Source organism: Phyllobates terribilis, unplaced genomic scaffold (genome assembly GCF_046119375.1).
Source record: "Phyllobates terribilis strain yellow unplaced genomic scaffold, ASM4611937v1 Scaffold_10__3_contigs__length_209671492, whole genome shotgun sequence".
NCBI lineage: Eukaryota > Metazoa > Chordata > Amphibia > Anura > Dendrobatidae > Phyllobates > Phyllobates terribilis.
In genome coordinates, this window is record NW_027362770.1 from 61878151 (window position 1) to 61901593 (window position 23443).

The following is a 23443-nucleotide window of genomic DNA, read 5'->3' on the forward strand; positions in this document are numbered from 1 at the left end:
AGAACTATTAAATTTTATATTTAATCCCAAAGATTTTACACTGCTCAAAAAAATAAAGGGAACACTCAAATAACACATCCTAGATCTGAATGAATGAAATATTCTCATTGAATACTTTGTTCTGTACAAAGTTGAATGTGCTGACAACAAAATCACACAAAAATCATCAATGGAAATCAAATTTATTAACCAATGGAGGCCTGGATTTGGAGCCACCGCCAAAATTAAAGTGGAAAAACACACTACAGGCTGATCCAACTTTGATGTAATGTCCTTAAAACAAGTCAAAATGAGGCTCAGTATTGTGTGTGGCCTCCACGTGCCTGTATGACCTCCCTACAATGCCTGGGCATGCTCCTGATGAGGTTGCGGATGGTCTCCTGTGGGATCTCCCAGATAGGAGACCATCCGCAGACAGACCTGGACTAAAGCATCCACCAACTCCTGGACAGTCTGTGGTGCAACGTGACGTTGATGGATGGAGTGAGACATGATGTCCCAGATGTGCTCAATCGGATTCAGGTCTGGGTAACGGGCGGGCCAGTCCATAGCTTCAATGCCTTCATCTTGCATGAACTGCTGACACACTCCAGCAACATGAGGTCTGGCATTGTCCTGCATTAGGAGGAACCCAGGACCAACCGCACTAGCATATGGTCTCACAAGGGGTCTGAGGATCTCATCTCGGTACCTAATGGCAGTCAGGCTACCTCTGGCGAGCACATGGAAGGCTGTGCGTCCCTCCAAAGAAATGCCACCCCACACCATTACTGACCCACTGCCAAACCAGTCATGCTGAAGGATGTTGCAGGCAGCAGATCGCTCTCCATGGCGTCTCCAGACTCTGTCACGTCTGTCACATGTGCTCAGTGTGAACCTGCTTTCATCTGTGAAGAGCACAGGGTGCCAGTGGCGGCTTTGCTAATCTTCCCCCCTCATATGCGACTTTGCCAATCCTGGTGTTCTGTGGCAAATGCCAAGCGTCCTACACGGACGTCGGGCCCTCATACCACCCTCATGGAGTTGGTTTCTAACTGTTTGTGCAGACACATGCACATTTGTGGCCTGCTGGAGGTCATTTTGCAGGGTTCTGGCAGTGCTCCTCCTGTTCCTCCTTGCACAAAGGTGGAGGTAGCGGTCCTGCTGCTGGGTTGTTGCCCTCCTACAGCCCCCTCCACATCCACTGGTGTACTGGCCTGTCTCCTGGTAGCACCTCCAGCCTCTGGACACTACGCTGACATACACAGCAAACCTTCTTGCCACAGCTTGCATTGATGTGCCATCCTGAATGAGCTGCACTACCTGAGCAACTTCTGTAGGTTGTAGAGTCCGTCTCATGCTACCACGAGTGTGAAAGCACAACCAACATTCAAAAGCGACCAAAACATCAGACAGAAAGCATTGGTACTGAGATGTGGTCTGTGATCCCCACCTGCAGAACCACTCCTTTATTGAGCGTGTCTTGATATTTTCCAATAATTTCCATCTATTGTCTTTTCCATTTGCACAACAGCATGTGAAATTGATTGTCAATCAGTGTTGCTTCCTTAGTGGACAGTTTGATTTCACAGAAGTTTGATTTACTTGGAGTTATATTCTGTTGTTTAAGTGTTCCCTTTATTTTTTTGAGCAGTGTACAAAGGGGGACAAAACAATACAGCATATACAGTTACACAAAATAAAAGGGATTACTAGAAGAAACTTACTATACTGATCTCAGAAACAATGCAGTTTAGCTGGAGGGAAGCACTCCAATGGACCGTTATGGAACGTGACCCCTGCTTACACAAATATGTATCTCCCAGCATAAGCAAAGATCAATATTTGGCTTGATCTTTTATGCTAAAGGGGGGCCCTGCCCACGCACTCACGTGGGCTGGTCTCTGCTCTTCATGGTTTTATCAAATCTCTAATTTCGGTGATATCTCTTTCGATGATTGCAGAAGTTAACAAGTGATGCCCTATTTTTTATTGCGATTTTACCTTTCTTTAGAGACCAAACATGAGATGACTGCTGTCTGTTATGTTTGCCCTCTTGCGCTACAGCTCACCGGCAGGGCTCACAGATACGGAAAAATATGCATACTGTTAATTAGTTGACCCCGCCGTTAAAAATATGTGTCCCATCACAATCAAAATTATAGAACTTCCGATATTCCATATCTCATTTCAGTGCTTAAGCGTCTGCCTCATGTGCAGTTGGTAAGTCCTGGCTATTGTAAGGAGTGAGAAAGATTCCCTTTGAAGCCTTAACGAGATGTTGACTATCTCTCTCAGGTGGCATACTCGTTACCACTTAATCAGATACACAAGTCCTTCAGTCTCCCACTCATATGTTCAAAGATGTCTATACGTCACACATGTCTCCTTTACTAGGAGCTCCATTTTGTATGGTAATTAGCCTGGATAATTGAGTTTTCCACTTCATGTTTGCACTGCCATTTGCATAGAAGCAGCTTTTTGAGATTGCTAGCTCTTCTACTTTGTAAATGGTATAGGGAAGGGGGGAAGAGGGGTTTGGAGGGAGAGAGAGATTTTTAATATTTTCCATGTCAATTCTTTTGACCATGATGTCCTTCACCAGTGATTGCTCTTTACGTATGATGTGTCCAAAGCAACCAAGTTGTAGCTTGATGGTCCCTACTTCGAGTGACATGTGTGGCTTGATTTGTTCCAAAATGTATTTATTTGTTCTTGCCATCCATGATATTGATAACATCCTTCTCCAGCACCACAATTCGAAGACGTCGATTCGTCTAGAAGATGCGCCAAATTCAATATGGCGCATCTTAATGAATTTAGTGCTTTGTACTCAAGTGAGCTCTTCATTAAGACTGCTGTGTGTAATACCAGTCTTAATGAATCGTCCCCATTGAATGCAATCCACTAAAAATAAATGATAGGTTAATATGCTGTATACAATTATTCAATTTGCAAAGTGAAAGGTTTTACCAGTTTCATCCTTTCCAATGGTGACTTCAGTATAATATTTTTCAACAGTATATTGTGCAAGTTGCAAAGTGTTCATTCCATAAATTGAGTTATTTCCTCTCATCCATTTATATACAAGGTCTTTAATGTTATATCCCCCTAGGGAAAAATATAAATAGATTTAGAAAAGTTATTTACAAGTTCAAGATTGACCCATTTACCCACATTTCACATTTTCCTTTCTTTTGGGACTTCATTTTTATGTCATATATATAGGATATATCTTCTGATGTGCCCCACCTTTTTTCCTCCTTTATTAGACTCAAATGTATTCAATGGTAATTATCTTTTAATATAATTTTTCTCAATAAACTATTTTTTTAATTTTATTGGTGGTTTATGGCCACTCTTTTGGTTTTTGGTTTTGTTTTGTTGTTGATCATGTTTGGAGTACTTCACAGCCTGATTATAGTTAGTCTCTGCGATTTATTTACTTAGGGGGGACAATATACTCAGATATTGATTATGTAGTTTATGAATGCACACATATCTTATATATAACAGTGAATGTGTCCTTCTGTCCGAAGCCTCTGGTGCCTGCGCAGTGTGGCACCAGAGTCAGTGCGTGCCAATACCACACCAAGGTGCCATGTTATTGAATAAACTGTGTATGCAAATTTGCACTGTATTGCAGTGCACAAATTACCGGGCCTGTGCTCTGCAATACATGCTGCTGGCCAATCAGAGGCCAGCAGCTGATGTCAGGGTGCACATGACTGGGAAAAGGCAATGACATCATGCGACCACGTCGCTTGGACGCTGAAGTCAGCTGCTGGCTTCTGAAGATAAAAATGCACTGCAGGGGAGCGAGGGAAAAGTGAGTAGGAGTAGTTATTGTTTTTTTTATTTTCTATGTATTGAACAACAGCAGCGCAGGCAGGATGGGGGACATATACCAGGATTGGGTGTATATACCAGGATAGGAGATATATACCAGGATGGGGAGCATATACAAGGATTGGGGATATATACCAGGATGGGGTGCATATACCAATATAGGGGCCATATACAACCATGGGGGCATATACAAGGATGGGGGATATATACCAGGATGGGGCGTTTTTCCACTTTAATTTTGGGGGTGACTTAAAAAAATAAAGGGAACACTCATATAACACATTCTAGATCTGAATGAATTAAATATTCTCATTGAATACTTTGTTCTGTACAAAGTTGAATGTGCTGACAACAAAATCACACAGAAATCATCAATGAAAATCAAATTTATTAATCAATGGAGGCCTGGATTTGGAGTCACCCCCAAAATTAAAGTGGAAAAACACACTACAGGCTGATCCAACTTTGATGTTATGTCCTTAAAACAAGTCAAAATGAGGCTCAGTATTTTGTGGCCTCGACGTGCCTGTATGACCTCCCTACAACTCCTGGGCATGCTCCTGATGAGGTTGCGGATGGTCTCCTGTGGGATCTCCTCCCAGACCTGCTGGATAGTCTGTGGTGCAACGTGACGTTGGTGGATGGAGCGAGACATGATGTCCCAGATGTGCTCAATCGGATTCAGGTCAGGGGAACAGGCAGGCCAGTCCATAGCTTCAATGCCTTCATCTTGCAGGAACTGCTGACACACTCCAGTCACATGAGGTCTGGCATTGTCCTGGATTAGGAGGAACCCAGGGCCAACCGCACCAGCATATGGTCTCACAAGAGGTCTGAGGATCTCATCTCGGTACCTAATGGCAGTCAGGCTACCTCTGGCGAGCACATGGAGGGCTGTGCAGCCCTCCAAAGAAATGGCACCCCACACCATTACTGACCCACTACCAAACCGGTCATGCTGAAGTATGTTGCAGGCTGCAGATCACTCTCCATGGCGTCTCCAGACTCTGTCACGTCTGTCACATGTGCTCTGTGTGAACCTGCTTTCATCTGTGAAGAGCACAGGGTGCCAGTGGCGGCTTTGCTAATCTTCCCCCCTCCCCCTCATATGCTCCAGTATTGAGGGGGAGGGGGGAAGTGTAGGGCAGGCAAGACAGGTTCTGGTAGTGGGTGACTCTATTATTAGGGGGACAGACAGGGCAATCTGTCACAAAGACCGGGATCGCCGAACGGTGTGCTGCCTCCCTGGCGCTCGAGTCCGGCACATCGCGGATCGGGTTGACAGGTTACTGGGTGGGGCTGGCGAAGACCCAGCGGTCATGGTCCACATCGGCACCAATGACAAAGTGAGTGGTAGATGGAGGGTCCTTAAAAATGATTTCAGGGACCTAGGTAGGAAGCTTAGGGCAAGGACCTCCAAGGTAGTTTTCTCAGAAATACTACCAATCCCGTGAGCCACACAGGAGCGCCAACGGGAAGTTAGGGAGGTGAATAAGTGGCTAAAGAGTTGGTGCAAGGCTGAAGGGTTTGGGTTCATGGAGAACTGGGCCGACTTCACGGTCGGCTACAGGCTCTACCGTAGGGACGGGCTGCACCTCAATGGGGAGGGTGCAGAGGTGCTGGGGAAGAAGATGGCTAATAGGTTGGAGGAGTTTTTAAACTAGAGACGGGGGGGGGGGAACCAAGGAAATAGGTGGGATGTGAGGCAAGCAAGGGGGAAGGGGAGAAGTGAATATAATGAGGGTGGAGAGGGGTGTGGAGATAGTACAGTTAGATCGTTAGAGAAGAATAGGATGCTAAATAACCCCAAAGTTTTATCTTGCATGCTGACCAACGCAAGAAGCCTGACTAATAAGGCGGATGAGCTGCGGGCGCTTATATCGGAGGAGAGGTATGACATCGTAGGTATAACAGAGACTTGGCTAGACGATAGCTACGACTGGGCGGTAAATTTATTAGATTATAGTTTATTTAGAAGGGACCGGAAACAGGGGAAAGGCGGAGGAGTCTGCTTATATGTAAAGTCATGTCTAAAACCCAGACTAAGGGAAGATATAGGAGAGGGAGAAGAGGGGGTCGAGTCCATGTGGGAAGAGATAGAGGGGGCAAAAAATAATAATAAAATATTACTGGGGGTCTGCTATAAGCCACCAAATATAACAGAGGAGAATGAGAATCTGCTATTAGGACAAATAGACAAAGTAGCAAAACATAATGAAGTGATTGTAATGGGGGATTTCAACTACCCGGATATTGACTGGGAAACAGAAACCTGTAGATCTCAGAAAGGAAAAAGGTTCTTGACAAATATTAAGGATAATTATCTCTCCCAACTAGTGCAGGAACCAAGGAGAGGGAAGGTCGTGTTGGACTTAATATTGACTAATAGGCCTGATAGAATAACTGAGGTACAGATAGGGGGGCACCTAGGTAATAGCGATCATAATATTATCGACTTCAAAATGCCCTTCAGTAGGGTTATCAATAAGGGAACAACAAAAACATTAAATTTTAGGAGGGCGAAGTTTGATCAGCTGATAGAAAACCTTCAACTTATTGACTGGGACAAAGTACTTAATCAATGGTATACGAATAGTAAATGGGAAACCTTCAAAAGAATTCTGAATACTCAGTGCGAGAGGTATATACTGTATGGGAATAAAAGGGCCAGAAATAAGAGGAAACCAATATGGTTGAACAAGAACGTAAAAGGGGCGTTAAATAGCAAAAAAGAGGCATTCAAGAGATTAAAACAGGAAAACAGTAAGGAGGCACTAATGTGTTACAAGGAAAAAATGAGAACCTGTAAAAAACAAATAAAAATAGCGAAGGAGGAAACAGAGAAACGTATTGTTAGGGAAAGTAGATCAAATCCCAAACTGTTCTTTACGTATATAAATAGTAAAAGGATTAAATCGGATAATATTGGACCGATAAAAAGTGAGGAAGGCAAAATCATAGAGAAAGATGAGGATAAAGCTAATCTATTAAATAATTTTTTTTCGACAACTTTCACAAAGGAAATAGAACTAACAGGCGAAATGAGAAGTGACAAACTTAATCCTCCACTAAGTATGACAAATCTAACCCAAGTTGAGGTACAGAAACACCTCAGTAACATTAAAATAAACAAATCACCAGGACCTGATGGCATACTCCCACGGGTACTAAGGGAACTAAGTAATGTGATAGACAGACCGTTATATCTTATATTTAAGGACTCTGTTGAGACCGGGTCTGTACCACTTGATTGGCGACAGGCGAATGTAGTGCCAATATTCAAAAAGGGAGCGAAAAGTGACGCCGGAAACTATCGGCCGGTGAGTCTGACGTCCGTTGTGGGCAAAATTTTTGAAAGCTTCATTAAAGAGGCAATTACGGAGCATCTTGATGCTAATAATCTTTTAATCCCGAACCAACATGGATTCATGAGGAATCGCTCCTGCCAAACAAACCTGATTGACTTCTACGAGGAGGTGAGCTCTCGAGTAGATCAGGGGGAACCAGTGGATGTCGTGTATCTCGACTTCTCAAAAGCGTTCGATAGCGTGCCACATAATAGGTTGGTATACAAAATGAGAATGATGGGGCTGGGGGAAAATGTCTGCAAGTGGGTAGCTAACTGGCTAAAGGATAGAAGGCAGAGGCTGGTTATAAATGGAATATACTCAGATTGGGTAAGCGTCACTAGTGGGGTACCACAGGGGTCTGTACTAGGCCCAATGTTATTTAATATCTTTATTAACGACATAGTCAACGGGATAAATAGTAAAATATCAATATTTGCAGATGACACAAAGTTATGTAAAACAATTAATACAAAAGAGGACAGTGCAGACCTACAGAGGGATTTGGATAAGCTGGGTAGGTGGAGCATTAAATGGCAAATGAGGTTTAACGAGGAGAAATGTAAGGTCATACATATGGGAAGGAAAAATGGAAGTCTCCAGTACTCACTGAATGGGAAATCATTGGGGAATTCAGAGATGGAGAAGGACTTGGGCATCTTGATTGATAGCAAACTAAATTGGAGTGCCCAAAGTCAGGCCGCTGCTGTAAGGGCAAACAGGGTAACGGGATGTATCAGAAGAGGTATAGCTGCAAAGGATGAGAACATTGTTCTTCCACTGTACAAAGCACTGGTCAGACCACACTTGGAATACTGTGCTCAGTTATGGGCCCCAATATATAGAAAGGATATAAATGAGCTTGAAAAGGTACAAAGGAGGGCAACAAAATTAATAAAGGGAATGGAGGGACTTCAATACCCAGAGAGGTTGGCAAAACTAGGACTATTTAGCCTGGAAAAGAGAAGGTTGAGGGGGGACATAATAAATGTGTACAAATATGTTAGGGGACAGTATAGAGATCTTGCCCGGGATTTGTTCAAAAGGAGGGATATTACGGTAACAAGAGGGCATTCACTAAGACTGGAAGAGAAAAGGTTTCAGCACCAGCATAGAAAGGGGTTCTTTACGGTAAGAGCAGTGAGAATATGGAATTCACTGAGTGAGGAGACGGTAATGTCGGATTCACTACACCAGTTCAAGCGGGGACTGGATGCATTTCTAGATACCAGGCAGATTTCAGCGTATACTTAAAAATAAAATAAAATAGTAGGTTGATACAGGGATTTATTCTGACTGCTGGTTTTAGAGTCGGGAGGGTATTTTTCCTCAGGTGAAGATTGGCTAAATCATTTGGGGTTTTTGCCCTCCTCTGGATCAACTTTAGCAATTACAGAACTAACAGGTCGAACTTGATGGACGCAAGTCTTTATTCGGCTTTACAAACTATGTTACTATGTAATCCTGGTGTTTTGTGGCAAATGCCAAGTGTCCTGCACGGTGTTGGGCTGTGAGCACAACCCTCATCTGTGGACGTCTGGCCCTCATACCACCCTCATGGAGTCTGTTTCTAACTGTTTGTGCAGACGCATGCACCTTTGTGGCCTGCTGGAGGTCATTTTGCAGGGCGCTGGCAGTGCTCCTCCTGTTCCTCCTTGCACAAAGGCAGAGGTAGCGGTCCTGCTGCTGGGTTGTTGCCCTCCTACGGCCCCCTCCACATCCACTGGTGTACTGGCCTGTCTCCTGGTAGCACCTCCAGCCTCTGGACACTACGCTGACATACACAGCAAACCTTCTTGCCACAGCTCGCATTGATGTGCCATCCTGGATGAGCTGCACTACCTGAGTAACTTCTGTAGGTTGTAGAGTCCGTCTCATGCTACCACGAGTGTGAAAGCACAACCAACATTCAAAAGTGACCAAAACATCAGACAGAAAGCATTGGTACTGAGATGTGGTCTGTGGTCCCCACCTGCAGAACCACTCCTTTATTGAGTGTGTCTTGATAATTGCCAATAATTTCCATCTATTGTCTATTCCATTTGCATGTGAAATTGATTGTCAATCAGTGTTGCTTCCTAAGTGGACAGTTTGATTTCACATAAGTTTGATTTACTTGGAGTTATATTCTGTTGTTTAAGTGTTCACTTTATTTTTTTGAGCAGTGTATATATATACACTAGCTATTGAACCCGTTCTATGCATTTTTATTGGTATATGGTCTCCCGTCCTGGCATATGCTCCCTCATCCTGATATGTGCTTCCCCATCCTGCTCCCCCATCCTGTAATGTGCTCCCCCATCCTGTTATGTGCTGCCCCATCCTGCGCCCCCATCCTGTTATGTGCTGCCCCATCCTTTGATGTGATGCCCTCATCCTGTTTTATGCTGCCTCCATCCTGCGCCCCCATCCTGCTCCCCCATCCTGTCATGTGATGCCCACATCCTGTGCCCCCATCCTATGTGTTGCCTCCATCCTTCTCCCCCATCCTGTTATGTGCTCCTCCATCCTGTTATGTGCTCCCATTCCGTTATATGCTGCCCCCATCCTACACCCCCATCCTGTTATGTGCTGCCTCCATCCTGCTCCCCCATGCTGTTATATTCTGCCTCCATCCTGCTCCCCCATCTTATGTGCTTCCCCATCCTGCCCTCCCATCCTTTTATGTGCTCCCCCATCCTGTTATGTGCTCCCATCCCGTTATATGCTGCCCCCATCCTGCGCCCCCATCCTGCTCTGCCATTCTGTTATGTGCTGCCCCCATCCTGTGCCCCCATCCTGTTATGTGCTGACCCTATCCTCTTATGTGCTCCCATCCTGTTATATGCTCCCCCATCCTGTTATGTGCTCCCATCTTGATATATGCTCCCCCATCCTGTTATGTGCTGCCCCCATCCTGTTATGTGCTGACTCCATCCTGTTATGTGCTGACCCCATCCTGTTATATGCTCCCCCATCCTGTTATATGCTGACACCATCCTGGTCCATGCTCCCCCATCCTGTTATATGCTGCCACCATCCTGGTCCATGCTCCCCCATCCTGGTCCATGCTCCCCCATCCTGGTATGTGCTTCCCCAATCCTGAGCCCCCATACTGTTATGTGCTTCCCCCACCCTGCGCCCCCATCCTGTTATGTGCTCCCCCATCCTGTTATGTGCTCTTCCATCCTGTTATGTGCTCTCCCATCCTGTTATGGGCTGCCCCCATCCTGTTATGTGCTGCCCCCATTCTGTTATGTGCTACCCCCATCCTGTATTGTGCTGCCCCCATCCTGTTTTGTGTTGTCCAAATCATGTTTTTTGCTGCCCCATCCTGCTCTCCCTTCCAGCACCCCCATCCTGTTATGTGCTCCTCCATCCTATTATGTGATGCCCCCATCCTGTTTTGTGCTGTCCCCATCCTGTGCCTCCATCCTGTTTTGTACTGCACCCATCCTGTGCCCCATCCTGCTCCCCCCATCCTCTTTTGTGCTGCCCCCATCCTGTGCCCCTGTCCTATTTGTACTGCCCCCATCCTATTTTGTTTTGCCCTCATCCTCTCTTGCTCTGCCCCATCCTCCATCAATTAAATAAAAAAACATTCCTAGTCACCTTTCCATCGCTCACCTGCAGCTCGTCGTCTTGGTTATTTTAATAAAATAGCGCCAGAATCAGTGACTGCATAGCGTAATATCCGGCACCATTTTAGTGAAGGCACATTTGCAGAGTGTATTCAACAAAATGGCGCCGGAGTACATTCGTGCCCACAACACGCTGTCCGCCGCCAGTTTGTTGAAGACACACTGCAAATGTGTATTCATTAAAGTGGCGCCAGAGAGCGCGCTATGCGCATGCGCCGATTCCAATGCCACACTTCTTCCCCGGCCTTCGGCCTGAAAAGAGGCGCCGAGGCAACACTCCTCCCGGTCAGGTATGTGTTTATGGCACCAGAGATCACGGTATGCATTCAGTGCTTATGCACACCGCAATCTCCGGCGCCACAATCCTCTTACCTGTCACCTGTAAAGGCTGGATGCGTTCTTCAGACTGGGGCCAGACAGCGCAGGTACATTGTGCTTGTGCAGTCTATAGAGGCTTCGGAAAGATGGACACATCTCCTATTATATTATATATATATATATATATATATATATATATATATATATATATATATATATATATATATATATATATATATATATATATATACATATATATATATATATATATTTGTGTGTATAAATATAGTATAGCTATAATATAATCAGTGATGTGTCCTTCTGTTCGAAGCCTCTATAGACTGTGCAGGCGCAATCTTTAGAGGATTCGGACAGGAAGGGGGGGACATGTATCAGGTTGGGGGGACATATATATCAAAATGGATGGGTATATGCCAGGATGGGGGGAGCATATACCAGGATGGTGAAAGACACATCAACATCCCAAACAGAGATGCGCTGAGCACACACCACAATGTCCATATACAAGGATAGGAGACCAGGATGGGGGACCAGAATGGTGGAGCATATACCAGGATAGGGGATCATATACAAATAAAAAAGCTCGACAGGCATAGAACGGGTTCAATAGCTAGTGTATGTACAGTACAGACCAAAAGTTTGGACACACCTTCTCATTTAAAGATTTTTATGTATTTTCATGACTATGAAAATTGTACATTCACACTGAAGGCATCAAAACTATGAATTAACACATGTGGAATTATATACTTAACAAAAAAGTGTGAAACAACTGAAAATATGTCTTATATTCTAGGTTCTTCAAAGTAGCCACCTTTTGCTTTGATGACTGCTTTGCACATGTGACACCCCAGGGGTCTGGTTGCCACAGTGATAGAGATATTACGTCTGAGAGCAGGTGGGAGGTCCTTTGGTCAGGGATCCTGTGCATGCCACACCTCCTGCCCAGTCTTGGGAGGGGAAGAACTTCCCCTATATAAACCCGGGGCTGAAGCAGGGTTAGGAGTCAAGGAGAGTAGAGACAAGAAACAGTCATAGGAAGAAACAGCAGGAGCTCAGTGGGAGCAATACTACTACGAGTCAGGGGCTGGCAGCTGCAGAGCTCGCCCTGACTGAGAAGCTTTCTTACCGGACCCGGCGTCCGAGGCTGTGGGGACTAACTCTTACCCAGCAGCAGAAGCCGACCGGCAGGGGATTTCAGGTCCTCAGGCCCAGAAACCCGAAGGCACAGTCACACGTGTGGGACCAGCACCGCCATCATGGAGCGGAAGTCAATAGAAGGCCCCAAGTCACCGGCCATACGGGTGAGCACCACACGGTACACTCAGGGACGTGGGCTACTTATATCCGCTTCTAGCAAGGTAGCCAGAAGAGTACAGTCAGTTTGGGAGGCCTACAACTCCGCCTGGCCAGGGGAGATCCCATCTGCTCAAGGACTGACCAGGCCCCGTTCGCTAGCAAGTACTCCGGGAGGGTCTATCGTTGTTACCAGTAAAGACCCTGAATTACACCGCACCGTCTCTGAGTGGTTCCTGCTACCCCCATCTTCCACGTCGGCTGCCCTGAGGCCATACCCCTCTCGTTGGGGGTTATACTATCACGCTGCACAATTCTACACCGGCCTCAGCGGTCTGCCCTGCAGCGGCAGCTCCATAGCTGCAAATCAACGGGTGGCGTAGTCGACACTCAAATAACATCTATCAAGACTGCCACACACTGAGTCTGACTCCCTGGGCACGGACCGGGTCCCCGCCACTCGGAGACTACAACCCTCATCTGATCCGGTTCCGGGTAAGCCCCCGTGCGCGAGACGCTGCGCGACACAGCAGGCCCAGGGGCGCGTCACACACTCTTGGCATTCTCTTGATGAGCTTCAAGAGGTAGTCACCGGAAATGGTTTTCACTTCACAGGTGTGCCCTGTCAGGTTTAATAAGTGGGATTTCTTGCCTTATAAATGGGATTGGGACCATCAGTTGTGTTGTGCAGAAGTCTGGTGGATATGACGCGCCCCTGGGCCTTCGTCGCGCGGCATCGCGCGCACGGGGGCTTACCCGGAGCCGGATCCGATGGGAGTAGTAGTCTCGTGGCGGTGACCCGGTCCGTGCCCAGGGAGTCAAGCTGGACGGCAGTGTTTTTAATGGTAGATGTTGGACGACTACGCCACCCGTTGAATGCAGCTATGGAGCTGCCGCTGCAGGACAGTCCGCTGAGGCCGGTGATATGGTTGTGCAGCATAGATGGTATAACCCCCAATGGGAGGGGTATGGCCTCAGGGCAGCAGACGTGAATGATGGTGGTAGTGATGGTGCGGCAAGGAAGCTCAGAGACGTGTGATGCAGTTTCAGGGTTTTTACTCACAGGTGTTGCTCCGGTCACTTCGGCCAAGAGTGACCACCCAAGCCGTGCTGCGTCGACCAGGTGCGGGACTCGGTCAACTCCCGGGCAGTTCCAGAGCGTGGTCCTGAGCTCCCCTCTCTCTTTCTTCCTACTGGCCGTCCCCACCAGGGACCCACCTTTGTCCGGCTCCCTCGGGCCTCTTGGTGGCAAAACCTTTCTTGGCTTTCCTGACCCTATTCGTGGTATGCCTTCCTGGTGGATGTGGTGAGGGTCGTGCCAAAGCTTGACCACGACCTCCGGTTCCTGGCTAAGGATGATTAGCCTCTACCAGCTTGGGATCCGGTACCCTTTTCTGCCAACCCTTCACCCTTTTGATTTACTTCTGGGATCTCAGGGTTCCCTCTTGTCCTGTGTCTCTGGGCCTCTCTTCCTCCTTCTCTCCACTACAGGCCTGGCCCTGGAGCTGGGCCCAGACGGAGCCACAGCTCCCTGTCAGCCCTCCTGGCTGAACTCTCCCTCAGAACTCACTCTCCCTGTCTCTAGATGGTGCCCACCATATATACTCCCTCTATGTGTGAGCCCAGGTGACTAGCACCCAATGGGCTCCTACCTCTATGCCCAGAGCCCCTCCCCTATCTGCCCCTACACTACTGGGATGTTCCTCCCCCCTCCCCACTCCAGCCAGGGACAGACGCTGTCGTACCTGCACAACTATTTGGTGGGAGTACCGTTGTTCTGTCCCCCGGAAATGGGGTGAGTGTAGTGCATGCAGCTATCTGAGCTCAGTCCCACACTCCATCCTTACCCGGGAGTGGAATACCACACCTCTGGTTTGAGGTGCAATACCCCTGTAGCAGCCGAGTCCTCGGGGTGCTACAGATACACAGCTGATAGTCCTACTGAATAGGCTGTTAGAATTGTATTATGGCAAGAAAAAAGCAGCTAAGTAAAGAAAAATGAGTGGCCATCATTACTTTAAGAGATGAAGGTCAGTCAGTCCGAAAAATTGGGAAAACTTTGAAAGTGTCCCCAAGTGCAGTTGCAAAAACCATCAAGCGCTACAAAGAAACTGGCTCACATGAGGACCGCCACAGGAAAGGAAGACCAAGAGTCACCTCTGCTTCTGAGAATAAGTTTATCCGAGTCTCCAGCCTTAGAAATCGCAGGTTAACAGCAGCTCAGATTAGAGACCAGGTCAATGCCACACAGAGTTCTAGCCGCAGACACATCTCTTCAACAACTGTTAAGAGGAGACTTTGTGCAGCAGGCCTTCATGGTAAAATAGCTGCTAGGAAACCACTGCTAAGGACAGGCAACAAGCAGAAGAGACTTGATTGGGCTAAAGAGCACAAGGAATGAACATTAGACCAGTGGAAATCTGTGCTTTGGTCTGATGAGTCCAAATTTGAGATCTTTGGTTCCAACCACCGTGTCTTTGTGCATCGCAGAAAAGGTGAACTGATGGACTCTACATGCCTGGTTCCCACCGTGAAACATGGAGGAGGAGGTGTGATGGTGTTGGGGTGCTTTGCTGGTGACACTGTTGCGGATTTATTCAAAATTGAAGGCATACTGAACCAGCATGGCTACCACAGCATCTTGCAGCGGCATGCTATTCCATCCAGTTTGCGTTTAGTTGGACCATCATTTATTTTTCAACAGGTCAATGACCCAAAACACACCTCTAGGCTGTGTAAGGGCTATTTGACCAAGAAGGAGATTGATGGGGTGCTACGCCAGATGACCTGGCCTCCACAGTCACCAGACCTGAACCTAATCGAGATGGTTTGGGGTGAGCTGAACCGCAGAGTGAAGGAAAAGGGGCCAACAAGTGCTAAGCATCTCTGGGAACTCCTTCAAGATTATTGGAAGACCATTTCCGGTGACTACCTCTTGAAGCTCATCAAGAGAATGCCAAGAGTGTGCAAAGCAGTCATCAAAGCAAAATGTGGCTACTTTGAAGAACCTAGAATATAAGACATATTTTCAGTTGTTTCACACTTTTTTGTTAAGTATATAATTCCACATGTGTTAATTCATAGTTTTGATGCCTTCAGTGTGAATGTACAATTTTCATAGTCAAGAAAATACAGAAAAATCTTTAAATGAGAAGGTGTGTCCAAACTTTTGGTCTGTACTGTATATATATATATATATATATATATATATATATACATACAGTGAAGGAAATAATTATTTGATCCCTTGCTGTTTTTGTAAGTTTGCCCACTGACAAAGACATGAACAGTCTATAATTTTAAGGGTCGGTTAATTTTAACATTGAGAGATAGAATATCCCCAAAAAAATCAAGAAAATCACATTGTATAAATTAGATAATTTTTGTTGCATTTTGCAGTCAGAAATAAGTATTTGATCCCTCTGGCAAACAACACTTAATACTTGGTGGCAAAACGTTTGTTGGCAAGCACAGCAGTTAGATGTTTTTTGTAGTTGATGATGAGGTTTGGAGGAATTTTGGTCCACTCCTCTTTGCAGATCATCTCTAAATCATTTAGATTTTGAGACTGTCGCTTGGCAACTCAGAGCTTCAACTCCCTCCATAAGTTTTCTATGACATTAAGGTCTGGAGACTGGTTAGGCCACTCCATGACCTCACTGTGCTTCTTTTTGAGCCACTCCTTTTTTGCCTTGGCTCTATGTTTTGGGTCATTGTCTTGCTGGAAGACCCAGCCACGACCCATCTTTAATGTCCTGGCAGAGGGAAGGAGGGTCTCACTCAGGATTTTACGGTACATGGCTCCATCCATTCTCCCATTGATGCTGTGAAGCAGTCCTATGCCCTTAGCAGAGAAGCACCCCCAAAACATAATGTTTCCACATGTGCCTTCATGAGCAGGGCGACCTTGTGGGCACTGCAGGATTTTAAACCTTTAAAGGCGTAATGTGTTGCCAGTGGTTTTCTAGGTGACTGTGGTTCCAGCTGCCTTGAGATCATTAACAAGTTCCCCTCCGTGTAGTTAAAGGCTGATCTCTCACCTTCCTTCTATTGCATAAGGAACCTCAAATCTGGGCGTTTTCCTTGTCTCCTGATGATCTTTGTCTGAGGTCTGTGGAGGCATTTTTCAATGCCATGGGTTTGCTATATGATGATCCTGATCGGGTTGCATCAGCTGAGGCAGAGTTCAGAAGTCCCAAACAGGGTTCTCTTGATGCTGAGAGTTATTGCACCCTGTTCAGATGATGGTCTGCAGAGGTCAGGTGGAATGACCCTGCAATCAAGTTTCAGTTTCTGGCAGGCTTGAGTGAAAGGGTTAAAGATTTGCTCATTGCATTCCCTGCACCTGATACTCTGCAAGTTGCCATTCAGTTAGCTATCAGTGTGGATAGAAGGTTGAGGGCTAGACAGAATGAGAAGTTTCCTGTATTGTTGGATTCTGTTTCTCACGATATTCCTGCCGACACTGGGGAACCTATGCAGGTCAGGGCAATGTCATCCCGTTCCAGGGAGAGGGACAGGAGGTTCTCTGAGGTACTTTGCTTGTATTGCGGTAAGGCTGATCTTTTTTAAAGCAATGTGAGATTCGCTTAAGGAAAATAAAATGGTCAGTAGAAATAACACTCCTGTTCGCATTGCGTTTTTACGTTCTGATGGGGTGTTTTTTCCTGGTAATACCACCTGTCAGGGTCGTTTGATTGAGTTTCAGGTTATGGTGGATTGTGGTTCTGCACTTAATTTGATTGATCAACAATTTCTTGAAAAGTATAAGTTTGATTCTAAACCTTGGTCGTCTCCTTTTCCTGTGGTGGCGATTGATAATACTCCCCTTGAGCATGGGAGCATTCTTCGAAAGGTCACTGGGTTTCCGCTTACTGTAAATATGGAACATCAGGAGCAGATTGACTTATTTGTACTTGCTAAGTTGGCTTCCTGGGTCGTCCTAGGGTTGGCCTGGTTAAAACTGCATAATCCTTTGCTGGACTGGTCGTCTGGTTCCATTAGATCCTGGGGTCAGGGGTGTTATGATAAGTGTTATGGTAAGTGTTGTAATGTTCACATTGCGTCTGTTGTGAATGGGGAGTTACCTGAACCCATTCAGGATTTTTGGAGGTTTTTTTTCAGAGGTGGAGTCGAAATCTTTACCACCTCATAGAGATTACGATTGCGCTATTGACTTCATCCCTGATGCTAAGCTCCCTAAGAGCCGGTAGTTTAATCTGACAATTCCCGAGAGGGAGGCTTTGAAGGAGTATCTTCAGACTAGTTTATCTGCAGGTCACATAAGACCCTCTAAGTCTCCTGTGGCGGCTGGGTTCTTTTTTGTCAAAAAGAAGGATGGGGGTCTTAGGCCATGTCTGGATTTTCAGGAGATTAATAACTGTGCGCAATCCTTACCCTTTACCACTTATTCCGGATTTGTTTAACCAATTGACTGGAGATAAATGGTTTTCTAAGATTGACCTTCGTGGGGCATATAATTTGCTGCGGGTGAAGGACGGAGATGAATGGAAGACAGCTTTTAACACCCCGAAAGGACATTTTGAGCGTTTGGTGATGCCTTTTGGGCTTACTAACGCCCCTGCATTTTTTCAAAATTTCATCAATGACATTCTGAGACCCTTGATCGGTAGGAGTGTTATTGTTTATCTGGATGACATTTTGATTTATTCATCGGATCTTGAGTCTCATTGGCAGAGAGTCCGCAAAGTTCTTCAGATTCTGAGAGATAACACACTCTTTGCTAAATTGGAGAAGTGTCAGTTTGCTGTCCAGAAAATTAGTTTTTTTGGGTTACTTTGTCTCTTGTGATGGTTTTGAGATGGACCCGGTGAAAGTTCAGGCTGTGCTGGAGTGTCCGAGGCCTGAGGGTTTGAAGTCCGCACAGAGGTTTTTGGGGTTTGCCAATTATTACAGGAAATTCATAAAGAATTTCTCTGTCATCGCTAAACCCATTACTGATCCCACTAAGAAGGGTGCTAATACAGTCCAATGGTCCTCTGAGGCTATTGAAGCTTTTGAGTATCTGAAGGTGAGGTTCCCCTCTGCTCCTGTTCTTATCCAGATGGATGATACAAAGCCATTTTTGTTTGAGGTGGATGCCTCATCTATAGGCGTAGGGGCAGTTCTGTCCCAGGAGGGTGACGATGGGGTGCATCCCTGTGCTTTCTTTTCAAAAAAAAAATTTCTGAGACAGAGCTCAACTATGATGTTGGGAATCGTGAGTTGTTGGCTATTAAACTCGCGTTCGAGCATTGGCGACATTTTTTGGAGGGGGCTCGATATCATATACAGGTTTTCACTGATCATAAGAATTTGATTTATCTGTACGCAGCTAAACGTTTGAATGCCCGTCATGCTAGGTGGGCACTGTTTTATGCCCAGTTCAATTTTTCCTTAACCTTTGTCCCGGGGACAAAGAATGTTAAGGCTGACGCTTTGTCTCGTAGTTTCTCTCCGGTGGTGAATGCTGAGAGGGAGGAGTGTATTTTGCTGAGAGGGGTGGTGGTGGCCGCATTGGATTCTGAGTTGGAGAATAGCATCCTAGGAGCTCAGAGTGCGGCACCAACTAACACTCTGTGTGGTAAATTATTTGTGCCTAGAGCCTTGAGGAGAGCGTTGTTTGTTGAATGTCATGAGTCTCTTTTGGCGGGTCACCGAGAGATTTCGGAAACTAGGAAGTCTATTGGTCGGAGTTTCTGGTGGCCAGGGTGGCAAAGGGAAGTCATCTAGTGGGTGCGTCAGTGTTCTGTGCGCGCTAGGTCGAAGGCCTCTCACTCTCCGGCTGTGGGGTTGCTCTACATCTTGGAAGTTTCTAGTTCGCCATGGACACACCTTGCCATGGATTTTATCTCCGATCTGCCTTTATCGGAGGGTTTTTCTGTCATCTGGGTTGTTGTAGACCGGTTTAGTAAAATGTGTCATCTGGTTCCGTTCAACAAGTTACCTTGTGCCAAGGCTCTTGCTAAGGCTTTTGTGAAGGAGATTGTCAGGCTCCATGGTGTTCCCATGGACATTGTTTCCGATAGAGGACCACAGTTTGCATCTTGCTTTTGGCATGCTTTTTGTGACAGATTGAAAATTCATTTGTCAATCTCATCGGGGTATCATCCAGAGTCCAATGGACAGACTGAAAGGAAGAACCAGGATGTTGAGCAGTTTTTGAGATGTTTTGTGGCGGACAATGAGGAAATGTGGTCAGAATTTCTACCACTTGCGCAGTTTGCCCTTAATAATCATACTTCTTCCTCGGCTGGTTGTTCTCCTTTCTTTTGTTGTACTGGCAGGTATCCATATTTTGGTCCATTTTCCAAAGTTGGGGCTGCTGTACCGGAGAAGGACAATTTTTCTGGTGATTTGAAGAGGGTTTGGACCAGTGTACGCCTGAATCTTAAAGAGGCCAACAGGATATCAAAAAGGTATTTTGACAAAAAAAGAAAGGATTCCTTGTTTGTGTTGGGGATATGGTTTGGTTGTCCTCTAGGAATCTTCGTCTGAAAACTCCTTCTAAAAAACTGGGGCCTAAATTTGTGGGTCCTTTCAAAGTGGTTCAGATTGTCAACTCGGCAGCTGTGAGGTTGGGCATTCCCTTGTCAGGAGGATTAATTCTGTGTTTCATGTGTCGTTACTTAAGAAGACGCACACGCCTGATAAGCAGGCAAAGCCTACTGTTCCTCCTGTTGATGAGGACGGTGAATTTGAGATATCTCGCATTTTGGATTCCAGGTGGCATAGGGGAAGATTACAGTATCTTGTGACCTGGAGAGGTTTCGGCCCCGAGGATAATTCCTGGGTGAAGGCCGAGGACGTCTCGGCCTCAAGGCTAATTAAGGCTTTTCACAGGAGATTTCCTGGTAAGGCTCGGCCTAGAGGATCCTTGTAAAAGGGGAGGTACTGTTAGAATCTATGTTGCTTTACTATCGGCCATCTTGTTGTGGTTTGCTGGCTTCTAGTCTTTTCCTATGGTGCTGGGTTTCTTGGTCACGTGATCTTTGCACTCTTTATTACCCAGCACCAGGCCCCCATTCCCTGCTGGACATCAGTGTTGTAACGCTCGTGTTCTGGCTAAGTAGCCTGGTTTAGTTTTTCTTGCTTTGGTCTATTGTTATCCTGGGACTTCTTGTTCCACCAGATTTGTTTCCTTTAATTTTCGTTTCTGCAACTAACTTTTCTGTTGGGAGGTCTCCTGCTTTTCCTCCCAGTCCTTAGATCTTTTAGGGACCTCTTTCCCCGTCCTACAGGTCTTCGTTTGAGTTCAGTGCCGGAGTTTTGGTGGGGCTATTCATAAGGAATAGGGCACCCACCCCAGCGTAGGGTTAAGCTGAGTCTCAGTGCAAGGACAGCTTTTCCCTCCTAATCCTTAGTTTTAAGTTGCAGAACATAAAACAGTATGTTGGTTGTGGCTTTACAGTGATTGGCTGGCCGCACAGCATCATCAGTTGTATATAAGATCGGGCGTCGCCATGCTTGTCACAGTCTACCCCGGAATCAGACAGAGTAGGGAGAGGCGCTGCTGTGTCAGGGAGAGATTTGCTTGTTTAGAGTTAGTATAGGTATTCCACAACATATATTTATAATATCCATCTGAGCTAACAGTCCTTCTGAGGACTAATCCAGCTGCATATAATCAGTGGTGATAGCAGGAATTAGGCAGGCAGTGTGTGTGGCAGACTGTAGTGCATATAGCAAGAGTGTCCATTGAACATCCGGTTAGTCTAGTTGTTCCAAAACATATATATATATATATATATATATATATATATATATATATATATATATATATATATACAGTACAGACCAAAAGTTTGGACACATCTTCTCATTTAAAGATTTTTCTGTATTTTCATGACTATGAAAATTGTACATTCACATTGAAGGCATCAAAACTATGAATTAACACATGTGGAATTATAAACTTAACGAAAACGTGTGAAACAACTGAAAATATGTCTTATATTCTAGGTGCTTCAAAGTAGCCACCTTTTGCTTTGAAGACTGCTTTGCACACTCTTGGCATTCTCTTGATGGGCTTCAAGAGGTAGTCACCGGAAATGATCTTCCAACAATCTTGAAGGAGTTCCCAGAGATGCTTAGCACTTGTTGGCCCTTTTGCCTTCACTCTGCGGTCCAGCTCACCCCAAACCATCTCGATTGAGTTCAGGTCTGGTGACTGTGGAGGCGTAGCACCCCATCACTCTCCTTCTTGGTCACACAGCCCTTACACAGCCTGGAGGTGTGTTTTGGGTCATTGTCCTGTTGAAAAATAAATGATGGTCCACCTAAACGCAAACCGGATGGAATAGCATGCCGCTGCAAGATGCTGTGGTAGCCATGCTGGTTCAGTATGCCTTCAATTTTGAATAAATCCCCAACAGTGTCACCAGCAAAGCACCCCCACATCATCACACCTCCCCCTCCATAGTTCACCTTTTCTGCGTCGCACAAAGACACGGTGGTTGGAACCAAAGATCTCAAATTTGGACTCATCAGACCAAAGCACAGATTTCCACTGGTCTAATGTCCATTCCTTGTGTTCTTTAGCCCAAACAAGTCTCTTCTGCTTGTTGCCTGTCCTTAGCAGTGGTTTCCTAGCAGCTATTTTACCATGAAGGCCTGCTGCACAAAGTCTCCTCTTAACAGTTGTTGAAGAGATGTGTCTGCTGCTAGAACTCTGTGTGGCATTGACCTGGTCTCTAATCTGAGCTGCTGTTAACCTGCGATTTCTGAGGCTGGTGACTCAGATAAACTTATCCTCAAAAGCAGAGGTGACTCTTGGTCTTCCTTTCCTGGGGCGGTCCTCATGTGAGCCAGTTTCTTTGTAGCGCTTGATGGTTTTTGCAACTGCACTTGGGGACACTTTCAAAGTTTGCCCAATTTTTCGGACTGACAGACCTTCATTTTGTTAAAGTAATGATGGCCATTTGTTTTTCTTTACTTAGCTGCTTTTTTCTTGCCATAATACAAATTCTAACAGTCTATTCAGTAGGACTATGAGCTGTGTATCCACCTGACTTCTGCACGACACAACTGATGGTCCCAACCCCATTTATAAGGCAATAAATCCCACTTATTAAACCTACCATGGCACACCTGTAAAGTGAAAACAATTTCCGGTGACTACCTCTTGAATGCCAAGAGCGTGCAAAGCAGTCATCAAAGAAAAAGGTGGCTACTTTGAAGAACCTAGAACATAAGACATATTTTCAGTTGTTTCACACTTTTTTGTTAAGTATATAATTCTACATGTGTTAATTCATAGTTTTGAAGCCTTCAGTGTGAATGTACAATTTTCATAGTCATGAAAATACAGAAAAATCTTTAAATGAGAAGGTGTGTCCAAAGTTTTGGTCTGTACTGTATATACAGTGCCTACAAGTAGTATTCAATCCCCTGCAGATTTAGCTGGTTTGATAAGATTCAAATAAGTTAGAGCCTTCAAACTGCAAACGAGAGTAGGTTTTATGAACAGAAGCATAAATCTTACAAACCAAAAAGTTATGTTGCTCAGTTGAATTTTATTAAATTTTAAACATAAAAGTGTGGGTCAATTATTATACAACCCCTATGTTTAATATTTTGTGGAATAACCCTTGTTTGCAATTACAGCTAATAATCGTCTTTTATAAGACCTGATCAGGCCGGCACAGGTCTGTGGAGTTATCTTGGCCCACTCCTCCATGCAGATCTTCTCCAAGTTATCTAGGTTCTTTGGGTGTCTCATGTGGACTTTATTCTTGAGCTCCTTCCACAAGTTTTCAATTGGGTTAAGGTCAGGAGACTGACTAGGCCACTCCAACACCTTGACTTTTTCCCTCTTGAACCAGGCCTTGGTTTTCTTGGCTGTGTGCTTTGGGTCGTTGTCTTGTTGGAAGATGAAATTACGACCCATCTTAAGATCCTTGATGGAGGAGCGGAGGTTCTTGACCAAAATCTCCAGGTAGGCCGTGCTATCCATCTTCCCATGGATGCGGACCAGATGGCCAGGCCCCTTGGCAGAGAAACAGCCCCACAGCA

General features: G+C 45.6%; 1 protein-coding gene across 1 annotated transcript in view; it reads right to left on the reverse strand.

The window, feature by feature from the left end:
* The window catches only part of GABRP (gamma-aminobutyric acid type A receptor subunit pi), a 262987-nt gene that overhangs the window by 120818 nt on the left and 118726 nt on the right, over positions 1-23443 (reverse strand). Inside the window, exon 5 of the mRNA XM_073649199.1 lies at positions 2953-3090. Within this exon, the coding sequence (XP_073505300.1) occupies positions 2953-3090 (138 nt within the window). The remainder of the gene's footprint in view (positions 1-2952; positions 3091-23443) is intronic.